The sequence below is a fragment of the Synchiropus splendidus genome, chromosome 13, assembly GCF_027744825.2.
Source record: "Synchiropus splendidus isolate RoL2022-P1 chromosome 13, RoL_Sspl_1.0, whole genome shotgun sequence".
NCBI lineage: Eukaryota > Metazoa > Chordata > Actinopteri > Syngnathiformes > Callionymidae > Synchiropus > Synchiropus splendidus.
Window position 1 is genome coordinate 1371763 of NC_071346.1, and position 13676 is coordinate 1385438.

Consider the following 13676-nt stretch of genomic DNA (forward strand, 5'->3'; position numbering starts at 1 on the left):
ATGGGAGCCAGAAGTGCCCAACACTGACTGGCTGATGGACAGACCTGGCTGTTGTCTGAGGTCAAAGGTCAGTGAGGAGTCAAGTCTGAAACCATGTGGTGACAGAGCTCCCTGGCTGAGCCCATGGAAACCCACAGGCTGGAGTGACATCTCTGACCCTCAAACGTTCTACTCATCTAAATAAATGTTTTATTGTCGAGGTTGGACAATGATGTTTGCAGATGACATTGTGATCTGTGGTGAGAGCAGGGAGCCAGTGGAAGATAAGCTAGAGAGGTGAAGGTTTGCCTCAGAAAGGAGAGGAATGAAGGTCAGCCGCAGTAAGACGGAATCCATGTGTGTGAATGGGAGGGACCGAAGTGGACAGGTGAAGTTACAGGATGCAAAGATAAAGAAGGTGGGGGGTTTGAAGTACTGAGGCCCAACTGTACACGGCCATGGAGAGCGTGTGAAAGAGGTGAAGAAGCGGGTGCAGGCAGGATGGAAAGTCAGAGAGGATAGATGGAGATGGTTTGGACACGTACAGAGAAGAGAGAGAGAGAGCCAGTACATTGGTAGATGAAGATGTTGGAACTGCCAGGCAGAAGGTGGAGAGGAAGGTCAAAGAGGAGATTGATGGAGGTGGTGAAGGAGGACATGAGGGTTGTAGGTTTGAGAGAAGAGGAAGCAGAGGACAGGGGGAGATGGAGGAAGATGATCCCCTTCCAGGGCAACAGCCTGGAACCCTCCCCGGGATCACCTGGTGTTCCCAGGTCAGCCGGGAGACGGCAACTCCAGGTGCATCCCGTGGCCTCCTCCTAGCTCCTGTTTCATTCAGCTGGACTGTTTTATGAGTCTCAGTCAGACCACACCCACTTTATTAACATAGTTTCAATCTGCCAAGAGATTGGTAAACAAACATGAAAACATAAAAGTCAGTTGGAGCGAAGGAAGAAGTCACATATTGAGACCTGCTTGTGTTTCCGAACAAAGTCTTCTGTAGTGGTGATGTTCTAATTCAGGCAGAAGCCGTCCAGTGTTTGTCTGCACCTGTAGCTGCCGAGGAACATGACGCAGAGTCCACGAACCGGATGGTCCAGGAGTCCTCTGGCTTTACTGCCTGCCAGTGTCCACTTCAGGGTCGTGACCTCCGAGTGTGAGGGAAAGCTCCAGCACGGTGAGGTATCCAGGTGTCAGGTGAGCGAGGGAACGATGGGAGCAGAGGTGAGTTCGGTCTGTCACATTCAGGAGAGAAAGGAGCAGAGCACCACGGCCTGGGCCCAGTCTTCCTGAGGTGCTGGGTCTGGAGCTCTGTCTCTCACAGGTCCAGTCAGGTGGATCAGGCAGGTGAAGATCTCAAAGGATGTGGGCGGTGTGAGTGTGTTGAGCTGGAGTGTGGGTTTGTAACCGTCTAGATTTAACTGATTAATGACATCAACATAGCTGTAGCAGGAACCTTCCCGGAAGGCGAGATGGTCACCAGGTCAAAACAGTCTTCAGTTCCAGAAACCTAACAGCCTCCTGAGTGAGGGGTGGGGGTGAGCGAGCGAGAGCGCAGAGGCTGGAACTCCCCTCCGGTGCTGCTGCAGCCAGGAGATCCCACGTCCATGTCGGTGGTGGACTCCAGCGTCTCGTCCGGCAGCGGGGGAGCCCCGGGGTCTCCGGGTTTGGGGAGGCTGCTGCTCGACGTCACGCAGGATGTGACGCTGGCTCCGGGGGTGGGCAGCGACACCTCGCTCTTCTGGCAGGACTGGAGCTTGAGGGAGCCGGCGGCGGACAGACTCTGCTCGCCCTCAGGGTGGAACAGCAAGGTGGACTCGGTGGAGAAGGTCCGGGAGAGGTCCATGGAGGAGCTGGGGAGGCTGGCTGCCGGCGTGCAGCAGGCGGCGGCTGGCAAGAGGGCACTGTGGTTAGCACACTGGTTTTCCTCATTTTATCTCCATTTTCATTCATTCACTGCAGCTTTGGAATCTGTAAATTATTTTCATGATAATGCTCATTTTATTAGTATTCCTGTCCTTCAAAATGAATCAACAATACTGTTAAATATGTTTTACTTTATAGAAAGAAAAGCTGAATCATATATGTTGTATTTTAGATACATTCCATTTGAATATTCTTACTATAAATAAAAAAAATGGAACAGAACGGGAGCTACAGCCTTCAGAATCTGCATTTCTGATGCCAAAATCTTCCCATTTTTTTTATTTATAGTGCGAATATTCAAATGGAATGTATATAAAATACCAGTATCCAATTTTCTCTAACATTAAACAAACAGTAACTGATGATAACGGACAGCCTGACAGGGAGAGGATGAAACAGCGGCACGTGGTGGTGCTGAAATGCTGAAATGCTTTGCGACTGGCCTCAACAGTAACTGTAACTACACGTGAGAACCATAACTAAAGTGTATGATGGGATATTCATAAGCAGTGTCCCAATAAATGATTGTTTTAAAAATGTCCAGTGAAAAAAACAACGCTTGAAACACTGATGCAACATGACATGTTGTTCGAGAGCCAATGTGAATTCAGTATGTGACCAGTGACTTGATATTGTTGCTGTGACATTCCGGCACACGTCATAAAGCTCAAGTGCCGTTGAGCTACATGGGTGGATGGCGCCCTCCCCTGGTGATGCAGCTCAGTAACGCTCATCTAAAGCCACTAGAGCGAAGCGTGACCTCTTCCTCACCTCGGAGTGACTCCAGCTTCTCGTTCCTGGCCTTCTGCACCTCGTCTGTGATCTTGGCCACGATGAAGTTCTGCGAGCGCATCTCCCTGATGGAGTCGATGAGCGCGTCCAGGCCGTGGGGGTTCTCGGCCAGGATGTCCAGCATCCAGGCCGTGCGCTTGGTCTGCGTGGTCCTGCAGCTGATCTCCTCGGCGTCGTCCCGCGTCAGGATGCGGCGGGAGCGCAGGAAGTCCAGGTGGCGGTCGGCGCGGATCTTGTCACACAGGTAAGGCCGCAGCCGCGTCAGCACCTGGGGGACAGGAAGAGGTGAGGCCGGGGTCTCAGGGGTCCCGAGGGAAACGCTGAGTCATCACATAGACATGCAAAGTGACGAGGGCATATGACGACACTAGTGAGACAAATCAGTGCCAAAAACAGAACTACAAAACCAAGTCCGTGTTTGAAAAGCAGAGAGTGAAAAGTGCTCTTCCTCCTGCGCTTTGCTTCGGATGACTCACCTGGCAAAACAACTTCTTCAATTCACCCTCACCAGACTTCTTTCACGCGCACGTGGGACTAGTTTGTCGATACCAGTCCGCATCTACAGTGTTTTATTCGAACCAAAATGGCGACAGCTCGACCGTACTCACGTCTTTTTTGATCTCTGCCATTTGATCCTCAGTCAGCTGAGGAACGTCCATCATCTCAGTGGGGAACTGATAAAGCAGGTGTGCCCCACAAAACACGCTCACGAGTCCGTTGTGAAGGAGGAAAGCACGAGCGCTACATTCGAACTCAAGCAGAGCCCGTCCACCGGTTGGATTTTTCGCCTAGTTGGAGTGGAAAGTACGAGGAACCATTGCAGTTTCAGTTTTTACGAGAAGAGAAATAAACCCGGACTTCCTGATTCTGCCTGGTGACGTCACGACTTTCGGTCACTTTTCGCCTTGTCAAATGATTTTGTCCGCGTGCACTCAGTTTGACTTTTTGATCTGCACGGGACGTTAAAAGCATTTCCGTGGTTTCGTTCATTTTACACTCGAGAAACGAACTTATTATTTACCGCTTCCTCCGTGTCGCTTTAGCATTGATCGCTAGATGGTGCTGTTTCCACCTGTAGCGTATAAAAGTGTTCGGTTCATTCATCCTCACTGACCCATGGTGCCCTACAGTAATGCTTCCTTCATCCATTCATTTCACCATGTAACAATGTAGTAATAATCGTAGCAGTATTAGTAAGCAGTAGCAGCAGCAGTAGTGATGGTAGAGAGCTGCAGCCTGCAGCTGTTTGTGGTTGAACACAGGCCTTTATTCCTCATCACATGGAAGAGTTTTCCATGGTCCTGATCCAGACAGGAAAACAGCAGCCGGGTGACGTCACGTTCCCTCCGCGGACATGGTGTGGAAGGAGTTCTTGAGCAAGTCCACAAAGTTCTGGATGCTCTGCTTGTGGCTCTCTGCCCGCTCCAGGCTGAGCTGCAGGTTCTTCACCCGCAGCTGGAAGCGCTTCTCCGCCTGAGGAGGAGAGGCGCAGGTGACATCGGCGTGCGCAGGACTCAGCGGTGGCGGCGCACTCACGGTGGACTTGCTCTGCTGCAGGAGTCTCAGCTGGTTCTCCTGCGTGCTCTTCTCCGCCTCCAGCTCCAGGATCCTGACCTGCAGCACCTCCTCTCTGGCGGCCGCCTGCTGGCTCACCGCGTCCACCTGCAGGAAACGTGTCAGTGGATCTGCTCAGACCAGCAGCGTCCCCACCCATGTTACCTGGTGCTTCACGTCTAGCAGCGCCGCCTCCAGCTGGCGGCTGAGAGACTGGCAGGTGGCGGCTCTCTCGTCCAGCTGCTTGGTGCTGTGGCTCTGCGCTTCCTCCTGAGCTCTGAGGCTCCTCTCCAGCTCACACTTCTCCTGGCACAGCAGCTCCATTCTCCTGAGGTCACACCGTGGAGGTCTGACACGGACCCTGACTTGGGCAAAGGGGGAGGAGGACCTGGCTTACCTGTGCAGAGCGTAGACTTGGTCTCGTAGCTTAGCATTAGCCTCCTGAATGGAGACACTCATCTCCTCTGATGACATCAGCAGCCTGGTTTGACTGGCCATCTGAGGGACACACGAGAAACACGTCAGGTCACTTTGACTCGTGCACGTCAGGAGGAGAGCGGCGTCTGCTGAGGAACACGTGTAGAAGAGTGTGAGGTTTGACCAGGAAGGAGAAGCATGCTGAGCTTCAACAGTTGCTCTCCACTCACACACCAACACAGTCAGGAAGCCACACTGGTGTCAAACATCACTCCACTCCAGCCTCAGACCTGGACCCGCGCCAGCCGAACGGCCTCGCCCAGGTTGGCGCTCTTGCTCTGTTCGCGCCGGAGGTTCTGGCGACACTGGCAGAGCTCCTGCTTCACGCCACTGATCCTCTGGAGCTCCTGCCTCACCTGAGCTCCGGACGCAGCGCCAGATGGTCATAATATTATGGTGGCTTGCAGAGGGATGGAAGTGTGGACCTCACCTTGTCGACTCTCCTCTCCTTCCCCTCTCGAGCTGCAGACGTCTGCTCCAGGAGGTCGGAATACTTCCCCCTCAGGTGGCTCACCTCAGCTTCCAGCTCAGTCACCTAGGAGCGAGGGGCGTGGTGACTCCATGAGTGGGAGGAGCACCAGGCCGGGAGCCATGATCCCCACCTGCAGGCGACGCTGTTCCGACTGCTCTTTCCTCTCCTGAGACTGGACCTTCTCTCGGATCAGAGCCGCCTCACAGTCGGTCAGCTGCTGCTCCAGCTCCGACACGCACGTCTGAGGAGACACGGCCACGTCAGCTCCGTCTCACACCGTCTCGGCTCCACACCCAACCTTCAGAGTGGCCTTATCCACGCTGAGCTGATGGTTTTCAGCCATGAGCGTCTCCACCCGCTGCATCACCAGAGCGCTGGCCGCGCTCATCTCGTCCTTCTCCCACTGCAGCCTGGACGTCAGCGCTGCCACTTCTCTGCACACGGTCACACTCCATGAGTCGCATCGCTCCAGCAAGTCCACAGGCAGTATCACTGACAGTACTAGCAGCAGCAGTAGTTGTAGTAACACAGTAACGTTAGCAGTAGTAGTAATAACAGTAATATTTCTAAAAGTGTAGTAGCAGTAGTGAAAGCAGTAATCCTACTAAAATTTGTAGTAGATGTAGTAATACAAGCAGCAGCAGTAGTAGCAGTAATAACACAGCAAATAAATAGTAACAGTATAAATAGTAACAGTAACACTGCCAGTAGGATTCACATTAGCACTATTAAATAGTGGTTAAGCAGTAAGTTAAGTAAGCAGTATTCTCCAGTAGTAAAAACAGTAATACTACTAATGGTAGTAGCAGTTGTAGACATTGTAGTAGCAGAATAATAGGTGACCATATTCCAGTGAAGGGTAGTTAATACTGTGCAATCATCCATAATACAATATTAATAATAATAATATTACAATAACATATAATACAAAACATATAATAATAATAATAATGATTATTATTATTATTATTATTCATTGTGTTTAATAAAACTATTTTATTTTTAATTAATAATTGTATATAAACTAATTTACATAACTGAGTAGTTCATTTTTCCAAAAAAACATTCTGAAATTACAAAAACAAAACAAAACTATATCATGAAAATTAAAAAATAAAAACATTTTCGGACAATATTGTTTGGCACCTTTTCTATGCTAAACGGTTCACTTTAGTGAAGTGGGAAATTTACAACTTCTAGCAGCTGAATACGCTGCATTTCTGTGCTCTATGAGAGGCTTTCGAGACACGATGCAGTGGCCCCAGGCAGAAGGAAGCCAGGGGCCAGCCCAGGGGCCTCATGGCAGCGGGGAGGCTCGGACTGTTCATCTCAGAGGTGAGAAGTGACCATCACCTTTTCAGGACAGCGACCTGAGCCACGACCTGCTCCTTCTCCAAGGTGGTCTGCTCCTTCAGCCTCCTCCTGCTGTCCCTCTCTGAGCACACGCTGGCCAGCTGCACGTCCTGCGGGACAAACACCAAGGACAGGACGGTGATGCCCTCAGCCAGACGTCTTCTGCCATCCTCTCAGAATGGAAGTCATGGGATGCATGGATATGGTGCACAGAGAATGATGGCTGAGGCGAGCGCTACATTCAGTAGCATGTCAATGGAATTTCCCATTCACATTAGCCTCATGCTAAATGAGGTTTCAAATCCTATTTGTGTAAAGAAATGGCTAGAAAAGAAGTGACTCCTGCTCCTTTGATCCGTGTAGCATTGTGATCGTGACATGACACAGTGGAAGTGCAACAGTTGCTGTTCCAGACTCCCACACAAGGGGCGCGTTTGCACTCGATTCAAACCTTTTTCTTCAGTTGAGCGGAGCATTTCTGAATAGCCGCTTCAAATCTCTCCGCTCTCAGCCTCTGGGCCCGGTTGGCTCTCTTCAGAATCTCTCTGTCCAGCTGGGCTTTCTCCTTCAGAGTCCTGATCACCCCATTCAGATGATCCATCTCCGTCTTCTGCTCCGCCACGGTTCTCTTCAGCGTCTGGACGAGGCAGAAGGTGAGTGAGGGGCCGTCCAGCTGAGAAGGTTGGCGACAGTCCTGTGGAGTTTCACCTGCAGCTGCAGAGTCAGACCATCCTTCTCAGCTTCCTTGTTCCAGACCTGCGTCTGAAGGTGAGACTGCGTGGCCTCCACTGACCTGGCCTTGTGGACCACCATCTTCATGTTCTCCTGCCGTGGTCCAGCCATGTCACACACACACACACACACACATGGAGAGGACCAGTGAAGGTGATTACCTGCTCCTCCTGTCGCAGACCCGTCAGTTCCTCCACTCTTCTTTCAGTTTCAATCAAGTTGGACTTCAGGAGCTTGAAGACAAACGGTTCAGTGATGCCACTCGTCTCATTATAGAAGTCAGATGAAGTTTTGTGGAGGGACTCTCACCTCGTTTTCCTTTTCCGCCAGCGTGATTCTCCTCATGAGCTCATCAATCTGACGGTCGGCCTCCACCCGACAGGACTGGGTGGAGAGGAAGACAGAAAGGCTCTGGTCAGAAGCTGCTCATGGCCAAGGACCACATCCTGGATCCCTGGTGGTGACACGGACCTCTGCATGTTGCAGCTGCTTCAGCTTCTGCCTCACGGTCTTGTTGATTCTTCTGAAGTCGTCCAGCCTCTCCAGCAGAAGTCCTCTCTGGCGGGTGAGGAGCTGACGGTCGGCCGCGGACGCTCTCTTGCCCTTCACCAACACAGTGGAAGATTAGGACCTCCACAAGGCTCCCACCTTCACAAACGCTTACTGCAACTTTGTCCTCCAGCTCGTCTTTGAAGGACACCAGCTGGATGGCAGCAGAATTTGCAGCCGCTTCGGCCTCCGTCAGTATCTTCATCATCTGACTTTTGGCATCGGTGCGATCCACGCTAGAAGAACCCAGAGCAACTTGAGGATTCACGCTCAAATACCCACTTTTCATGGGTCGTGGGGGCAGCAGCTGGAGGGCAGACACCTCCTCCAGCTCTTCTGGCAGACATGGGTTCTAGTCTGAGCCTCTCCCAGATGACTGCGCTGACCTCTCATGCACGACTGAGAGAGTGTGGTTACACAAGCGATGACGATGAGATAAGAACACACTTTCAATTTCAACATCTGCTGATGAAGGTGTTTAAGTCGACACCGAGGACCTCACCGTTCATGCGGTATCATCAGTAACCTGCTGCGGAACATCACGTCCCCAATGAGGATTTTGGAACTCAGCTCGTCTTGTGTTGACGTAGATGTGAAGCTACTCAGCGATTTCCTTGCGTTCTCCAGCGCTCCGCCGGCATGAGCCGCCAGGCCGCCATCGTTTCCGTGCACGTCGCTCCTAAGCTCGCCTCGATCCATGGACCAAGCTCCTGCTGTCTGGCGTGAAGCTGCCGCACTACAGTGGTGAGCAAGGCGCCGCGTCTCTCAGCTGCAGGAGGCTTTCATGTGCGGCGAAGACTTCTTAGTTCTGTCATGCCCTGCCCTTTATATGGGGAGCTGATGAAAGCCAGTGAGTGATGAGGTAGCAGGAGGACATCTGGAGAGGACATTTCGTGGTGCGGTGCTTCAAAAGTAGGAGGATAAGAGCAAGTATTGCCAAAAGATTCAACTTAAGCCACTACGATAGTGGTTCAGATGGATCTACCTCCTGTGAAATTCGTCTAAACGTGAGCTTGCTCTCTCCATTCTGACTCCCAGTTTATGATGACTTCAATGACACCTGAGGATTCTCACACAAACCTGCTCCTCTGCCTCCTCCTGTCGCCTTACAGGGAGCTAGTTTAGGAAGCCATCGCTCACAACAGATGCAACAGGTGGATATGAGCGTGTCTCACCCGCTGCTTTTATCCGTCCGGCATCCGCTCTGGCTCCCTCGTCCTCCGCAGTTCTGAGGCAGAAGTTCAGCAGCGGGAGTCGGGCAGTCTTCCCCCGGAGACATGCCTGCCGACGGTCGCTGGCGAGGCGACAGGCCGAGGAGCGGTTGCCAGTGTTTGGGAAGGATCCTGAAGGACTCTTGCGGTTGTCAGGGAAGCTGACACCTGAGTGACAGCTGCTACGCGCTTTGGCTGCTGCAGTGCTGTAGCAAAGAACTTTACCGTTAGAATCGCTGTGAATGAGGATTAAACTAATCTATAAAACAAACAAACTACTAACAATAACACTGAGGTTTATGTTTCGTTTCGTTTACATGACAGGCTACTCGCAAACTCTGATGATTGGCCAATGCGGATACTCATGGGATCACACATGGCAATATACTTGCTTTTGATTGGCTACTTGTTCCTAAAATGGGCGTCAATCGCAAGCAAACAACCAATCAGTAGACGTATACTTGGGGCCGCAGCAGAAACCATAGAAACCAACAGGAAGTTTACGGTGAAGTTACAGTGCAGCGCGATGCAGCTCTGTCGCTCTTTCACACGGAATTAAAAACGTGAGTTGTAGAAGCAAGACAAGGCTCCTGTCCTCAAATAAAAACATTTTGAAATTCGACACTTTTTTTCTATCAGCTTGAGAGGCCGGGAGGCTAAAGCTGCGATTAGCTGACATGTTGAAAGCTAAAATTCTGTTTGTTGGCCCGAATGAGGTGAGTAGCGACGGTTTAATCCACGAAATATTAGTATTGATTCTGGGTTATCCACTTTGTGTTGACAAGATTTATAGTGGTTTTTGCATTAATTCTATTCAGCTCGTAATTTTACTAAAATGACACTTGCAAACACTGCTTTCAGTTGGTTGTCAAACTGAGCCGCATCCTTGTTTATCATTGCCAAATGTACAGAGAGACCACGCTCAGGCATCTATTTGTGTTTTACATATTGATCTACTTAGAGTAGTACTGCATAGATGATGCATCCTTCGCTTGTCCTTCAGAGCGGGAAAACTGTTCTTGCAAACTTCCTGTCAGACACAACAGAAAACGTGGGCGGCGAATATCGGCCGACGCAGGGAGTGAGGTAGCGCTGCGCGTTGTATCTATGGTTTTCATCATTTTCTAGCCAGTGTTAAATTTCTAAAGATAATTTCTAGTCAGATCACTGACTTCTGTTTGACTCTTTGACCAAGGATTCTGGAGTTTGAGTCCCAGCCTGAGGGCAGCGGAGACAAGACATGTGAAGTTGAACTCTGGGACTGCTCAGGAGATTTCAAGTCAGTGGCCTCACACAGAGATCGACTGGTGCACGTCTTAACCTGACCCTTCTCTCTCAGGTTCGAAACCTGCTGGCCTGCCGTCATGAAGGACTCCAGCGGCGTCGTGATCGTATTCAATCCAGATGTTCCAAGTCACCTTAAAGAAATCGAGACTTGGCACTCCATGTTCATCTCCTCCCAGAGCCTGCAGGACAGCCAGTGCCTGCTGGTCGCTCACCATAAACCCCGCAGTGAGGTCGAGGAGGGTCGGCTGCCTTTAGGTGACCTGCTTGCTCATTCGATGTCATTCAGTCACTAGTTCTGTTTCTGAGTCGCTCTCTGTGTTGCAGCTCCTCATCTCAGCAGACTTCCACTCCTGCACTCAAACCTGGAGGAGGAGTCGGAGGACGTGAGGAAAGAGTTCCGTAGATATTTGGGGAATGTGGTGAATGCTCTTTCTGAGAGCAGGGAGAGAGAAGAAATGTCCATCATCATGTGATGCAACTTCACAATTTAGTGTATTTATATGTCATCCTATCAATGCTACGTTAATAAATTCAAAGACAGTTCAAAGTATAGCCATTTGTTTATTTATACATTGGTATTGCTGAGGAATGACACGTTGGAGGATGGCGAGCGACCAAACATTCAGACGTTGTATCCAATCAGCCCTCCTTTACCGATGCACTCTCCGATGTAGAACCACATCAGCACCTCCGTGGCCACCAGTCCGTTTCTCAGTGCATCCTAAGATAACAAAGAGACACAAGCTGTGACAAGATATCCACTTCAAAAGAGTTGAAAGACTGACACAACAAAATAACCCGCAGAACACTTCCCATTTAGCTGTTATTTCAGTACACATTGTAGCAATTGAACAGCACAGTGATAGCTCAGTGAGCAGCGTTGAATAACAATAATATGAAATACATCGCTATTCAGACACATTTAACACGGCCCAGGCACGTGAGCTACAAACTCCAACAGGCAGCAAACACCCGTGGACTCGGGTGACGGACTTACTTTGACTGTAGTTTGTCCCACACGACCTGCCTGGAAGCTCTTGACGAGTCCTGACGCGGCTTCGATCGCTTTGGGAATCTCAGCGGGAGACGGAGGGACGAGCTCCACACGGGCGTAATGCCAGAAGGTCGCCAGCCGGGGTCTGGAATATGTGACAGCGGCTGGAAAGCGAGGGCGACACACGCATTTCATTCAACAACACACGACTGAGAGGCACGTACTGAGCTTGAATGACAACGTGCGGTCACTTTGACACCTGTGAAGGGTCACGCTCTTAACCTGGTTTAAAAACGTAAAGGTCAACGTGTCGTCACACGTCGGTACATCCCAATAACCTTTAAAACATGTCATTGTTCTTACCTCCCACTAAAGAAGGCACTTTAGAAACTAGTTTCTGCACCGTTTGAGCCATCTTGGACCGCAACCCGGAAGTGACTCACGACAAGGGGAAGTGATCTGACGTCTTTCCGGGTTAGTATTTTCACAACAAAATGAGTTGAAGCGATAACCGCGTTAAAAAATAACCTTTTTGTGCCTCACAGTTCAACCGACCAAGTAGAGATAGAATTATGTCTCCGGAAATGTAGCTAGCCAGAAATAGAGGTGTAATTCTGTTGGTTGTCCCTGTAAGGAACCTGAATATACAGTAGCTAATACTATCTTGTGAGTGAGGCCCGTTCGATGACCAGAGAAAAGCGGAGTTCAAAACAAAAACAAGCAAATTAATATCACAAACACCGAGTTCTTTCAAACAAACACACACTTTTCTTCAACGGTGAATATTTTTACTTTCAATTCACAACTATTTCAAGTTGTAAACAAATTCCGACTTCGTTTCTACACTTACCATCCCACTCATCGTGGTTTGTTTAGATTGAAATCCGGGAAAAAAAAGTGTAAAGTGAAATCGGGGGACAAAAAGTAAATAGAATCTGGACGCCAGATGGCGCGCTTTTACTGCCAGACAGCCTAACAGAAGTTCTCCGTTTGTGTCCGATAACGCTTCATTCGGTGATGTGATGTTTATTGGTAATTTCATTACTTTCATGATGAATGATCGGATATGGAATTGTGACGTGCCAGAACACAGTCACATCAGGTTATAAGGTCATGGACTCACTCTTGCCCGCCCGACTGAACGCACCACACACGTCCCTGCAAATCCCTCTAAACGTCAGGAAAGCGAACGGCAGTACCACATCGTCACGTGACTCTGTCATGGAGCCTGAACCTCAGCCCTCTCTCGGTTGATTTAAGGTTGATTTACGGCAGTTCATCAGAAAACTGTGAGGAACTGAGAACAGAAGTTTGTGGTGACGTGAGAGCGTGAGGAAAATGTTTAGTCCTGCGGGGAGAAACGGCTGTGGAGAGTGGATTTTATCCCACACTAGAGTGGTGTTTTGAAAGGTTTTCAGTGACGGCTTCTGAGAGTTTGTCTCTGAAGTGTGTCTGTGTCAGGCTCAGCCTGAATCCCTCACTCGTGCTGCGCCGGCTCGGTGTTTCGTGACTTGTCTCTTCAGTTGTGTAATTACAGCCATTAACTTCACCACAAGAGCAGACATTGTCTCACAGGCAGACGACGTTAGTTGCACCTCAGGTTTCCTTATTGTGCACAGTGATACAAACAAGCCAGACCGAACCTTATGGTTATGGCACAGGTCATTACAACACGTTTAAGAGCAGACTACTGAGGCAGAGGCCAGGCAGCGAGACAGGAGCGGGCGCTAAAGCTTCTCTTTCATTACAAAACACACTGGTGCACGGAGACTCAAACAAATGACATCAGCGCCTCAGCGTCAGGCATTACCACTGACACGCATATTGACTGAAAGAACAGCAGCAGAGACCGTGTCGGGTGAAAGCCAAGAGATAAGTCCTGTGCCAGCAGAGGCTCCGGGCCAGGCTTGTTTTCATGGCTCGTGAAGGGCCTGCAGAATTTCAGTAACCACTCTTTGATTCCTGCTTCTGTTCCGGTGAACTGTTTTGTTTCAGCATTTACTGAACTGAATCAGAATCAGCTTTATTGTCAGTGAGGATCCCACCAATTAGGAAAGTGCTTTGGTACACCATGCAATGATAAAATAAAATAAAATAAAATTAAAACTTCTACTCTGATCTGCGTGTGTCGGCTGTGACCTTTGCTTTCAGTCTTATAGATTCTGCATCCGATGTTCTGGGCGTGGAAAGACATGCCAGTCTGGAAGTAGTTCCTGTTCCTGACATTTTGACAGAGGAAGGAAGTCAAGAGAGTAGGATTTGTCCTTCAAGTTCTGAGGCAAAAGACCAACCTCTCACTTTAGGGAGTAAAACAAATGCTGACCCTAACTACAACTGCAACTGAATTGAA

At 49.8% G+C, this 13676-nt stretch overlaps 3 protein-coding genes across 11 annotated transcripts; 1 reads left to right on the forward strand and 2 right to left on the reverse strand.

The window, feature by feature from the left end:
- Window positions 1-2689: 2689 nt before the first annotated feature.
- Window positions 2690-10892, forward strand: ift22 (intraflagellar transport 22 homolog (Chlamydomonas)). Of its 7 annotated transcripts, XM_053883575.1 has the most exons (7): window positions 6153-8841; window positions 8947-9608; window positions 9685-9761; window positions 10049-10131; window positions 10241-10324; window positions 10385-10587; window positions 10657-10892. In XM_053883575.1, the coding sequence occupies exons 3-7, from the start codon at window positions 9723-9725 to the stop codon at window positions 10803-10805; spliced, it is 558 nt and encodes a 185-aa protein (XP_053739550.1). In that variant the 5' UTR covers window positions 6153-8841; window positions 8947-9608; window positions 9685-9722; the 3' UTR covers window positions 10806-10892. The 7 variants fall into 7 exon arrangements, with proteins under 7 accessions (XP_053739549.1, XP_053739555.1, XP_053739550.1 ...); XM_053883576.1 differs by lacking the exon at window positions 9685-9761 and having other exon boundaries at window positions 6154-8841; window positions 8947-8988; XM_053883580.1 differs by lacking the exons at window positions 6153-8841; window positions 8947-9608; window positions 9685-9761 and adding an exon at window positions 2897-3454 and having other exon boundaries at window positions 10051-10131.
- On the reverse strand, window positions 3358-9408 carry LOC128769663 (outer dense fiber protein 2-like). Of its 3 annotated transcripts, none has more exons than XM_053883571.1 (16): window positions 9010-9408; window positions 7950-8070; window positions 7757-7888; window positions 7595-7669; window positions 7447-7518; window positions 7262-7378; window positions 7005-7190; window positions 6554-6663; window positions 5499-5634; window positions 5331-5441; window positions 5154-5263; window positions 4959-5079; window positions 4649-4749; window positions 4417-4579; window positions 4234-4359; window positions 3358-4170 (listed from the first exon to the last, which is right to left on the reverse strand). In XM_053883571.1, the coding sequence occupies exons 1-16, from the start codon at window positions 9111-9113 to the stop codon at window positions 4033-4035; spliced, it is 1923 nt and encodes a 640-aa protein (XP_053739546.1). In that variant the 5' UTR covers window positions 9114-9408; the 3' UTR covers window positions 3358-4032. The 3 variants fall into 3 exon arrangements, with proteins under 3 accessions (XP_053739546.1, XP_053739545.1, XP_053739548.1); XM_053883570.1 differs by having other exon boundaries at window positions 8337-9051; XM_053883573.1 differs by lacking the exon at window positions 4959-5079 and having other exon boundaries at window positions 5159-5263; window positions 8337-9047.
- On the reverse strand, window positions 10874-11786 carry LOC128769665 (ATP synthase subunit g, mitochondrial-like). Its single transcript, XM_053883581.1, has 3 exons — window positions 11690-11786; window positions 11330-11490; window positions 10874-11053 (listed from the first exon to the last, which is right to left on the reverse strand). The coding sequence occupies exons 1-3, from the start codon at window positions 11739-11741 to the stop codon at window positions 10955-10957; spliced, it is 312 nt and encodes a 103-aa protein (XP_053739556.1). The 5' UTR covers window positions 11742-11786; the 3' UTR covers window positions 10874-10954.
- Between the last annotated feature and the right edge of the window lie 1890 nt (window positions 11787-13676).